Raw genomic sequence first — 12,499 nt, forward strand, 5'->3', positions numbered from 1 at the left:
ATGGATGGATGGATGGGTGGATGGATGGATGGATGGAAGATCATGATGTGTTGAAGCACAGGGGTGTCCAAGAGCATGCTGGACAGACAAAGTCAGGTACTGTAGACCAGCCAGTGGTGGGTGTGCTGGGGAGTGGCTGAGCTTCTGCCTCAACCTGTGAAGGGTCATGTGTCAGGCCAAGGAGGCTGGGACTTCGTCTGCTGGCCAGGCGGGAGAGGCTGAAGCAGTTTTATCAGCGAAGTGACATGGGTCTGGCTGTTTTCAGATGTTTTACTCTGGACGTTTTCAACCATATATAAAAGTAGAGGAAGTAGGCTCATTGGACCATTATGTCCCTGTCACCCAGCTTCAACAGCCAAGAGCGGTTTGCCAATCTTGTGTCGTCTAGCCATTCATATTTTCTTTTATTTTCGTTGGAGTATTTTATTTTATTTTATTTTATTAAAGATTTTATTTATTTGAGACAGAGAGAATGAGAGACAGAGAGCATGAGAGGGAGGAGGATCAGAGGGAGAAGCAGACCCCCCGCGGAGCAGGGAGCCCGATGCGGGACTTGATCCCGGGACTCCAGGATCATGACCTGAGCCGAAGGCGGTCGCTTAACCAACTGAGCCACCCAGGCGCCCCATTGGTTGGAGTATTTTATTTTATTTTTTATTTTTTATTTTTTTTTAAAGATTTTTATTTATTTATTTGACAGAGAGAGACATAGCAAGAGCAGGAACACAAGCAGGGGGAGTGGGAGAGGGAGAAGCAGGCTTCCCGCTGAGCAGAGAGCCCGATGTGGGACTCGATCCCAGGACCCTGGGATCATGACCTGAGCCGAAGGCAGACGCTTAACGACTGAGCCACCCAGGCGCCCCTGGTTGGAGTATTTTAAAGCAAACCCTAGCACCACATCATTTTACCTGAGAGTTAGGGATTTTTAAAGCAGGTGATGGTTTGATGGGAAGAGAGGTCAGCAGCAGGGAGAGCAGGGGGGAAATGATTGACTAGAAAGACATCTTAGAGCCTGAAGTCTCAGGACTTGATGCCTCAGTGGTTCTGGAGGGAAGAAGGATGGTGGGTGTCCTGATGACTCAGGGACAGTGACTTCAGTGCATGGGTGGGTGGTGGTGCCATGCTCTGACCTCCGTCCAGAGAAGAGCATCCCTGGGTTTGCAGGGGGTTGAGTTTGGACATAGCAGATTTGTGGCGATGGAGTGTCCGGAGAGTGCCCGGGGAGCGTCCTGACGGAGTTCAAGATTGTGGGGACATAAGCATGGAAGGGGGTGGCTGCCTTAAGTCCAGCCTTGAAGTGAGAGAGGGTCTAGTAATCATTTCTCACAGAAGGATTTTTGGGCTTACGCAGTCTTACTGCCAGTCTGTTTCTGTGGGTTCCACCTCCCCCTTGGTCTACGGTGGAATTAAGCCTCCTTTACACCAGGTTCTCCCCACAAGTCCTCCCAGAAAAGGCGTGTGGTGGACAATGTGGAAATGCTGCTAACGGTACCAGGTGCCTCTGCTCTGACCTCTGGGGTGTTTTCTCAGGAGAAAAGTGGCTGGTGATTGGCGGGACGCTCACTGCTCCCTGGGATCAACATCTGGCTATGCTCACCCCATGACTTGCTTGACTTGTTTTTAAGGGGCATTTGCAAGGGGTCAAGGGTCAGGTAGGGTCCCAGAGCGCCACCTGAACACGCAGATTTCCCTCACAGCAGCCTCATCCTCACAGTGGAGCTGTGTCTTATTATGGTCTCCCCCTGCACCCCATTCTCCTGGCTCCTCCCTCCTGAGTCGATTTTATCAGAAATGGCTCTTAACGTTGTTCATGCATATTTAACACCCAGTTGGAGGAGTGAAGGCCTGATTGTTTTTGAGTCAAGTTTTGATTTACTTAAGCAAGATGTGGCCCTGGTAGAAATAAATATTTCTAGGGCCAGAGAGTGTGGACCAGTACATAATGATTCAGAATATATTTTAAACTAAAATATTTTCACTTTCTGGACCCTGATAAGTAAGGTAATTTTTTCTCTTTTTCAAAAAGAAACTGTCGTGTTGTTAGAAATCTCCCCAGTGTACAGACCACCAGATTACAGCTACGCATAAACAGAGCTACAAGAACGTCTATATGTTACAGGTGGAAAACAGTGCCTCTCGGCTCTTAAATCTGCGTATGTGCAAGATGGAGCCATCGTGGATAGTCTACCGCACTCTTCTGCCCCCCGCGTTTCATATCCGTCTCTTTGCTTTCATCTTTGCTGTTTGACTTAGGAAATAACAGTCCTCCCAGAGCCCACGCCGGTGGCCGCCACGTGCTTGTGCTTCCCAATAACTGCGTTACTTTGGACGGTTCGAGGTCTACCGATGACCAAGGAGTTGTGTCCTACCTGTGGGTCCGGGACGGCCAGAGCCCAGCTGCTGGGGTGAGTGCTCCACGAGAGCCGTCCCGCTTACATCACGCCGAGTCAGTCTGCTCGGGCTCCTGTAAGGAAATACCATGGCCTGGGCGGCTTCCACGACAGACAGACGTGTCTCCCAGTTCTGGAGGCTGTGACGTCCAAGCTTAAGGCTCTGGATGATTTGGCTCCTGGTCCGAGCTCTCTGTTTGGCTCACAGGTGACTGCCTTCCCCACACAGCAGAGAGGGAGGGAGGGCTGGCTCTCTGTGGTCTCTTCTTCAAGCACATTAATCCTGTGGAATCAGGGCCCCACCCTTATGACCTCATGGAACCCCTACCTCCCTCCCTACAGGCCCGATTTCAAACACAGTCAGTCACACTAGGGGCTAGGGCTTCAGCAGATGAAAGTGAAGGCCACACAGTTAAGTCCTTAGCAGCATTTCTATTATGACCTCATCTCCCTTTCCATGCTCCCCACTAAGGTGTTTATGCTTCTGGGTTTCCTCTGAGGCCCGGAGGCAGCAAGCTACTCTTAGATTCAAGCAAAGGCTGAAGTCTTCCCGGACCAGACTTTGCATTGGGGTAGGAGACCACAGCCTGGGGGGGACTTTAAAGCCAAGTCTTCCCGTGGGAATCATTCTGCTCCTCAGCTTCCCCGCTGTTCCTTTTTGGGTCCAAGTGGTTTCTTTCCATTTCCTCCCATCCTGCCAAACAGGTCAGTTGGTCCAGGATCGCTGTTCCCATTTCACAAGTACAGGAAGCGAGATGCAGAGATGGAAAATGACTTGGCCAAGGTCAACCAACTCATCCTTAATCAAACCAGGCAGACCCAAGTTTTTAGCTCCTGGCAGACGTTTCTCCCCATAGATCCCTCCACTTCTTAGGCTATACTTTTAGGTACATCTTCACTCCTGCTGTTGCTAAGGACTTGAGAGTTGCAGATATACTCTTGGACATGCACCAAAGAAGTGGTCATGTGGGGAGGGGGGAGATGAGCAGCACCTGGGTGGCTCAGTCAGCCAAGCGTCTGACTCTTGATTTCGGCTCAGGTCATGATCTCAGGGTTGTGAGATCGAGCCCCTTGTCGGGCTCCACGCTCAGCGGAGAGTCTGCTTCTCTGCCTCTCCCTCTGCCCCTCCCCCCAGCTTGTGCATGCACGCTCTCACCTTCTCTCTAATAAATACATAAATCTTAAAAAAAATAAAAGAAGTGGTCACAAGGAAGGAACTGAACATACTTCATACTTGCTGAAGCACCTCTGGAATGAATACTCTTCAGCCAAAAGGTGGATTAGCTTCAAGGTATAGCGACTCTCTGTTCAGAGCACTTGTTACCTTTGCTTACCACCCTCTTCTGTCACCAAGTGCAGAGCAGGGGTGTCTGAGATTCTTCTCTAATCCTTTGGAGCTTGGATCCCCCGGGAGCGGAAATATTCTACTTGGGCTCTTGGGTCATTTGAGAAGGTAAATGTGATACATTAGAGACTATTGTAAAACTGTGTTTGAAAATAAGACCCAGAAACTCTCCAGAGGGGGTGCTTCACCCTCATTTCAACGGTTATCCCCTGTGTTGGATGAACTGAACAATTCGGTAATGGCTGGACAGCCCTTACTAAGTGCAGCCCATTAGTCCTGTCTGAGGAATCTGTGCGTCCTGGTGCTGTCTTTGGAAGAGCTGCTGAGGATTCCCCTCTCTTCAGCTAACCCACCAGCCCCTTCCTCTTCAGCCTGCCCCTTACAGTCATGCACACATTAGAAACATAGGCCCCTGAGGTCTGGGATCAGCAGTGGGCCAGAAGTTGGGAACTGAGCATCGACTTGCGTTATTTTGCAGGATGTCATCGAGGGCTCCGACCGCAGCGCAGCCCTGCAGCTTACCAATCTGGTGGAGGGCGTCTACACGTTCCGCTTGCAAGTTGCTGATGGTCAGGGGGCCTCGGACACGGACACGGCCACCGTGGAAGTGCGGCCAGGTGCGCCTGGGCTAACGTGCTGGTCTGTGATATAGGCGGCCCGCTCTCGGACTCTTCGCAGTGGACAGGGTCCCCCCGGCTGGGGTGCCTCCCGTGGCTGGCTTCCGCTCCTGGCCAGAGCCACAGTGCAGCTTTCCTTCTCTTCACTGTGTATCCCCAGACAGACCCGGCCTCTCAGCTCATGACACGGAGTTGAATGTGGCAGCAGGAATCTTGTGTCCCTTCGGTGTTGCTGCCGGAAAGTGAAGCAGACTCATGAGCTTCAGGGTGGGAGCGCGGGGGAGCAGCTCCAGTGAGGGGCCTCCAAGCCCCCCACGAAAACGGGGCGAGAGCGGCTCCCGCAGCTGAGGCTGAGGGAAGGGTGTGCGGTGCCAAAATTTCAAGGTAGCCCAGAGGCTGTTTAGGTTCCCCTGGAGATCTCCCAGGAAAAGTCCTAAGTCCTGAGAAGTTACCCTGGGATCATTTTAAACTCTTTAAACCCTTGTGCGGGCCTTGCCCCTTATGTTGTCCAGCAGGATTTCAGGGCGGACATCCCGTGTGTTCTGGCTTCGCAGACCCTAGGAAGAGTGGACTGGTGGAGCTGACCCTGCAAGTGGGCGTGGGGCGGCTGACCGAGCAGCAGAAGGACACCCTCATGAGACACCTGGCGGCCCTGCTGAACGTGCCAGACTCAGACGTTAAGGTTCAGAAGATCCAGGCCCACTCGGACCTCAGGTGTGAGCTGCATACCTGTCCGGCAGGATCCTGTTTGTTCCCTTTGCGTGTTGTCTGGGTTTGCACACGCTTGTATCCCATCCATACATTCTTTTTCTCAAAGGGCAGCAGTAAGGACAACGTCATTCCAGGTCCCTCCTACAAGTCTCAGTAAATGTTTGTTGACCGAGAATGTTCCAGATGAAGGAGTTAGCAATCATCAGCCGGAACTGGTTGTTAGCTCTGCTATCTTCAGAGGTCGTGCAAATGGCCTGGGGCTGGCACAGAGGATGCGTCACAGCCAGACTTCATCCCTACCCCACATTCCCAGGGCTGAGGCTTCTCTCGGTGTGAGAGGAGAATCGATTACCATTGCTGTCTTCTGGGAGTGTAGGAGGCTAAACCTCTGGCCTTTATATAAGATTTATATATTTAATTGAGCTTTTGTTTTTGAATGCTTATCCAATCTATGAGTAGTAGGGTGGGTGGGAGGAGAGAAAGAGTATGGGAATGAAAATCTACCATTCACAGTAAATCCATTGGCCAGTTATTGTCAGCTACTCCGTTTAGGTTTTTTTTCCAGACAACTGAAGTTTACTTAGAAAAATACCAAGTTAAAAGAATTTTAATTATTTTTTCATAGAATTTTAATTACTTTTTCATAAATTTCATTATTTTTTCATTCTTTCAAAACAAATCACACATTTCCCTTACTTACAAAATATCAAACACTGAACAAGTCTGAAAATCAACAAAACCAAAGGCTATTTCTTTGAAAAATCAACAGAATTGATAAACCTTTAGCTAGACTGACCAAGAAAATAGAAGACTCAAATTAGTAAAATCAAGAATGAAAGGGGATATTCCTACCAACCATATAGAAATAAAAAGGATTATTCTTTGAGTAATTGTATGTCAACAAATTAGTTAACCTGACTGAAATGGACACAATCCTAGAAAGACACAACTATACCAACTGACTCAGGAAGAAATTAAAATTTTTTACAGACCTATAGCAAGTGAAGATTAAATCAGTAATCAGTAACTTCCCACCAAGCCCAGGACCAGATGGCTTCACGGGTGAATTCTACCAAACCATTTAAAGATTTACCACCGCTTCCACAAGTTCTTCCAAAACAGAGAAGTGGAGGGAACACTTTCCAACTCATTCTAGGAGGCCAGTTTTTACTCTGATATTAAAACCAGACAGAGGGGCACCTGGGTGGCTCAGTCGGTTAAGTGTCTGCCTTCAGCTCAGGTCATGATCCCAGGGTCCTGGGATTGAACCCCATGTAGGGCGTAGGGCTCCCTGCTCAGCAGGGAGTCTGCTTCTCCCCCTCCCTCTGCCCCCTCCCCTGCTCATACTCTCTCTCTCTACTCAAGTAAATAAAATCTTTAAAAAAAATAAAACCAGAGACATTCCCAAGAAAACTACTGACCAATGTTCCTTATGAATATAGAAGCAGAAATCCTTAACAAAATACTTTGAAACTGCATCCAGCAACATATTAAAAGAAGTAGACACCCTAGCCAAAGTGGGATTTATCCCAGGCATGCAGGGTAAGTCAATCAATAAATGTAATAAACCCTATTAATAAAGGACAAAAACCATATGATCATCTTAGTAGGCACAGAAAAAAAGCATTTGATGAAATCCAACAGTCTTTCATGATAAAAACACTTGTAGGCTGAGTTGTGGCCCCTCAAAAGATACATTTACATCCTAACCCCTACTACCTGTGTGACCTAATTTGGAAACAGGATCTCTGCAGATGGAAATAGTTGAGATAAGGTTAAACTGCCGTAGGGTGGACACTTCATCCAGGGTGATTGTGTCCCTGTAAGAAGAGAAGAGACTCAGAGACACAGGCAGATCACCAGGTGACAGTGGATTGATGGGTCTCCAAGCACGCCCACTGTGGAGAGCTGCAAGAAGGTGTGGGGCATGGTTTCCTCTAACACCTTCAGAGACAGGATGGCCTGACAATACCTTGATTTTGAGCTTCTAGCTTATGGAACCGTAGGAGAATAAATTTCCATTGTTATAAGCCACCCATTTTATGGTACTTTTAATGGCAACCTTGGAAACGAATACAGATTTGAATAGAAATGTCTCCAGAGAAGACCTACAAATGGCTAATCAGCACATGAAAAGGTGCTCAACGTCATTAGCTGTTGGGAAATGCAAAGCAAAATCCTTTTGACATACCACTTCACACCCGCTAGGTTGGCTGTAATCCAGAAGACGCACCATAACAAGCGTTGGCGAGGACATGGAAGGATTGGAACACTCTGCATTTCTGGTGGGAATGTATAGGGGTGCAGCCAGTGTGGAATTAGTTCCTCAGAATGCTGAACGTAGTTCCCAGACGACCCAGTGAGTCCACTCCGAGATACATACCCAAGAGAAACGATAAACGTGTGTCCACACAGAAGCATGCACACGAAGATTTATACGTTCAGCCAAAAGGGGATACAATCTAAACGTCAGCAGTTGATGAATGGATAAACTCAATGAGCAATGTCCGTACGATGGAATGTGGTTTGGCAGTAAAAGGGAAGGAATTTGTGGTAGACAGTGGGACGTGGATAAACTTGGGACACATCATGCAAAGTGGAAGAAGCGGGACAGAATGCCTCGTGTATTCATTTGTATCAGACATACCGTCAACTCAGGAGAGATGGAAAGTGGATGAGTTGTTGCCAGGGGCTGAAGAGAGGAGGGGATGAAGAAGAGTCACTCCTTAATGGGCACAGGGTTCCTTGAGGTGATGACAATGTTCTGGAGTCAGATGATGGCGATGGTTACACAGTGTAGTGAATATACTAAAAGCCGCTGAGTGATGCGATTTAGAAGGGTGAATTCCAGTGGAAGTAAATTATATCTCAATAAACAGATAAAAGTAAGGACATCTCCCCGCGCACGGCTGAGTCTGTTTGCACACATACGCATATTGCTCCTCTTAATCTAAAGGTCTGTCTGTCATCAGGTGAATAGATAGCTCTGGGGCTGAAGAGCCTTTATTTGTGACTAGAAAGGGATCAGTTCCTTGGCCCACGAGATACGTCCCCGTGTCCTTGCCAAACCACCCGGCTGGGGCAGTCAAAACCCTCCCAGGTCAGACGGCCGGTGCGGACGTGGCATGTCGGTCACTGCCTGACCGCGTGGCTGTCCTCCCTCTTGTCTGCTCTGCAGCACCGTGATTGTGTTTTATGTCCAGAGTGGGCCGCCTTTCGAGGTTCTCAAAGCTGCCGACGTGGTCCACAGTTTGCACAGGCAGCTCTCAAAGGAGAAGGCCGATTCCTTGCTCTTCAAAGTCTTGAGGATCGACACAGCAGGTATGTCTTCTATGGGAATATTCCTTCTTTTAGAGTCCAAGTAATAGAAATATTTGCTGTCTATTCAGAATTGGATGGCACTGAGCAAAACATCCCATCAAATTAGATGCATTGAGAATCTCATAGAAACCCAAATATCCATTGAGGTTAAAGTGACAGATTTCTTGGACGAGGTGATCTAAGATATGTTTGCAGTCTGACAGGACAGTAGTGAGGTCACATAGTCTTTTGGGACTGACTGGGCATGAAGTCCAGTATTTGTCTAATCAGAAATTAAATATTGAGCTTAATTCCTCCAAGAATATGCCTATAGGTTGATTCCTCTGGGAATATTCTTTTTTTTTTTTTTAAAGATTTTATTTATTTGAGACAGAGAGAATGAGAGAGACAGAGAGCACATGAGAGGGGGGAGGGGCAGAGGGAGAAACAGACTCCCTGCCGAGCAGGGAGCCCGATGCGGGACTCGATCCCGGGACTCCAGGACCATGACCTGAGCCGAAGGCAGTCGCCTAACCAACTGAGCCACCCAGGCGCCCTCCTCTGGGAATATTCTTAAAAAAAATCAGACTCAGCCTTGCCAGTCAGGGCCAAGTTTTACTGGCATGGAAAGAGGAGTGAGGTGTGACAATTTTCACGTTTAGCGTCCAGAGACTTGGTTCGCGTTTATGTTTACAGCGGGCTTCCTCCAGCACGTTTACCACCTGCTCTTTGCCTCTGAGGGAAGCAAGAGAAACAGCAGTCCTGGGTCAGTTTTTTTAAAACTATACTCCAGATAATGGTCATTGTCAGAAATTTCATATTTAAGCTGTCGGCACAGTTTTAAAGACAAGTGTTCTGGGCTGGAAAAGCTTATGTTCATGTAGTTTTTTCCCTGGGCGTCACGGTGTGTGACAGTGAGGTTTCCTGGACTCCTGGAAAGGCAGGGTAGCTTCCAGGTGCCTCCCACTGGACCCTCGTCCTGGCGCCTCGCTTGCTGCCCCGTCCTGGCACCAGACTGACTCACGGGTGTGCTCGGAAATGTGGTCTTGGTCCAAGTTCTCTGTCTCTACCTTATGAGGAACATGATCCCTCATGATGAAGTAAGTGGCCATTACAACAGGCGCCGAGGAGTGTGAGCGTCGGGAGGGACACGGCAGTGTCGGGTGGACGGTTTAGCATGTTTCAGAGAGATGTCTGTCCACAACTGATGTCCTCAACGTGCACTAACTTAAATCTTTTTAAAAGATTTTATTTATTTATTTATTTATTTATTTATTTATTTATTTATTTATTTATTTGACAGACAGAGCCCGAGAGCACAAGCGGAGGGAATGGCAGAGCAGAGGGAGAAGCAGGCTCTGCACTGAGCAGTGAGCCCAACGCGGGGCTCGATCCCAGATCCCTGGGATCTTGACCTGAGGCGAAGGCAGATGCTGAACCATCTGAGCCACCCAGGCGCCCCACTAACTTAAATCTTTTAATAATCCCCTTTTTTCTAGCTACAAAAGTAATGTCTTATTTATCATAGGAAATTTGGATATCTAGAAAGGCAAAAAAAAAAAAAAACAATCCTCTAGATTCTTGAGCCTAGAATCCCCACCCTCCAAACTTAACTTTCGTTGATATTCTGATGTATTTCCTTCCAGCTCCTCCCTCTCTGGAAACATGTGATACAATCAGGATAATTCGATAAATATTTTTAATCTGCTTTTTAAGTGCAAATCATATTATCATTTTTTTTAATCTTTTACAATTTCTCCCTCAATAGACGATATTTATGGCTGCATTGTCCTCCATCCTGGATACGTTCAACCAGTCCTCCACTCAAGGACTTTAGGTTGATTTTAAATAATGCTGTAATTGTAGACAAATCTTCGTGCACATCCCCAGTTATTTTCACTGGATAAATTCTTAGAATGTATCTCTCTTAGGCCAGAGGGTACTACGTGTTGGCTACATTTTTAAGGCTTTTGTTACCCGGTGTGGATTGGCTTTTTTCTGCCGTTTGCTTCCTGATGAGAGAGACCCCTTGGGCCCCCTGCATGCTGTAAGAGGCTCTTGACTCAGCAAGATGCGTCCATCGGGGTCCAAGCTAATGAAAACCCACGGCGGGCGGAAGCCAGGCTCCGCCCTCCTGCCGGCCGCCACACCGGCCTCAGCTGCACCCCCTCTTCGCAGGCTGCCTTCTGCAGTGCTCTGGCCACGGTCACTGCGACCCCGTCACCAAGCGCTGTGTGTGCTCCTGGCTGTGGATGGAGAACCTGATACAGCGTTACATCAGGGATGGGGAGAGCAACTGCGGTGAGTCTGGGGCTGGGGGTGCGCCTGTGGGGGAGGAGCGTCGGGACACACCGTTTTTGAAATACCAGAGATACCCGCCCCATTCTGCTGCTGTAAACATTCGCCCTCTCCTTGCCTGAAGCCAAGGCGCAGTGAGTTAAGATCCTCCCCACCCCCTGCCATCAGTGCGGATGGACGTGCCTAGGCTTTTCTGCAAACCTACCTGATAAGGAGACCCACTTGGGCAGAGCAGAGTTGGCTAATCACCGCCCGCATTGCCGAGAGAGTTGCTTTGTGCCCCTTGGGCCATTTTTGGGGTGCACCTGCCTTGGCTCGGGCTCAGTTGGCCTTCTGGTGACGTGTTTCCTGGTGTGGACCTGCTGGATGCAGATGAACGGGAGAGTCTGGCCCACTCCTGGATGTCTGCCGGGCAGGCACCAAGAATGGGAGCCACCTTCTCAGCTAGCCCAGCTCGTGCCCCGACATCTCCTCTGGGGAGGAATCTATTTTAATGCCAGTCTGTTTCCAAGAGCAATTTTGTTGCCTTGGGGATCCAGATGCACGTATTTGGCTGAGAAATTTGAAAATAGCCAGCCCTTGGGTCATTATTCCAAAGAGCATATATAACATTTACTAGGGTTAAGCCTATGTCTTTGGGCCCTTGGTTTCTCTGTCCCGAATTGCTGTTGCAAAGCTTTTTATACTGGATTTGTGCAAGGATGTGGAAGGAATACAGATCAGGTGGTTTCTGAATTACTGTCTGGCTCTCGGAAGTGTGTGTGTGTCATAGGAAGCCAGACAGATATTTTATTTGCCTTATTAAAGACTAAGCCAGAACTATTTTGGTGGGGAGGGTTGTGTTTCTTGTGATTATGGAAGGAATATTGTGATGTGTCATACATGGGTGTTCACAGAATAACTTCTTTTTTTATTTTTAAGATTGATTTTTTTTTTTTAATTTAACAGAGATAACGTAAGTAGGCAGAGTGGCAGACAGAGGGAGAGGGAGAAACAGGCTTCCCGCAGAGCAGGGAGCCCGATGCTGGGCTCGATCCCAGGACCCTGAGATCATGACCTGAGCCAAAGGCAGACGCTTAACAACTGAGCCACCTAGGCGCCCCTCACAGCATTACTTCTTAATTAATTTGGTTTTGATAATTCTGTCCTTAAGTCAGCTTGAAATATACCCCATGAGGTCCCTGAACCAATTGCACCGAAGTTGGGTACCTTTAAGTTGTTCTTGATTTATTTGCATTTACCGTGTTTATGCTCTGCTCAGCCCGATGAGGCCGATGAGGCCGTAGGTGGCCTTTGCTCGTAAGAACTCAGAAACACTCATTGTGAGTCACTGAAATAAAGTTGTTTTGCGAACAGCGTGTAACCGTGTCCCCTCTGGCTTTCTTGTTTCCCAGAGTGGAGTATATTCTACGTGACGGCGTTGGCTCTCACTGTCCTCGTGCTGATCGGGGGCTCGCCCTGGCTTTGCATCTACTGCTGCAAGAGGTACCCCGCCTGCTCGTTTATTTACTTGGAATAAAGACACGTCATGAAATGGAACTCGATAGCTGTAGTAGCTTTAGCTTGGGTTTCTTAAGCTGCTGAACCATTTGACAGTCACTTTTATATGAAGACAAACTAGACTTTAAAAGTCCTTTATGGGGATGCCTGGCTGACTCAGTCGATGGAGCATGCGACTCTTGATCTCAGGGTCTTGAGTTCAAGACCAACGTTCCGAGTGGGGCCTACTTAAAAAAACAAAATCCTCTATATTGTACTCCCACCCCACCCCACCCCCTGCAAGGCATGTGTGCCCAGATACATGGAATAATACCAGAGGCGGCTTTTTCTTTTTTTTT

The 12,499-nt window shown here is 48.2% G+C and overlaps 1 protein-coding gene across 1 annotated transcript in view; it reads left to right on the plus strand.

Moving 5' to 3' along the window:
- LOC102732193 (uncharacterized) overlaps positions 1 to 12,499 on the plus strand; it is a 25,790-nt gene that overhangs the window by 8,190 nt on the left and 5,101 nt on the right. The window contains exons 4-10 of the mRNA XM_081827524.1: positions 1,427 to 1,488; positions 2,184 to 2,405; positions 4,214 to 4,352; positions 4,907 to 5,066; positions 8,242 to 8,384; positions 10,542 to 10,664; positions 12,056 to 12,146. Coding sequence (XP_081683650.1) covers positions 1,427 to 1,488; positions 2,184 to 2,405; positions 4,214 to 4,352; positions 4,907 to 5,066; positions 8,242 to 8,384; positions 10,542 to 10,664; positions 12,056 to 12,146 — 940 coding nt within the window. The remainder of the gene's footprint in view (positions 1 to 1,426; positions 1,489 to 2,183; positions 2,406 to 4,213; positions 4,353 to 4,906; positions 5,067 to 8,241; positions 8,385 to 10,541; positions 10,665 to 12,055; positions 12,147 to 12,499) is intronic.

Source organism: Leptonychotes weddellii, chromosome 8 (assembly GCF_054177405.1).
Source record: "Leptonychotes weddellii isolate Sample4059 chromosome 8, ASM5417740v2, whole genome shotgun sequence".
Classification (NCBI taxonomy): domain Eukaryota; kingdom Metazoa; phylum Chordata; class Mammalia; order Carnivora; family Phocidae; genus Leptonychotes; species Leptonychotes weddellii.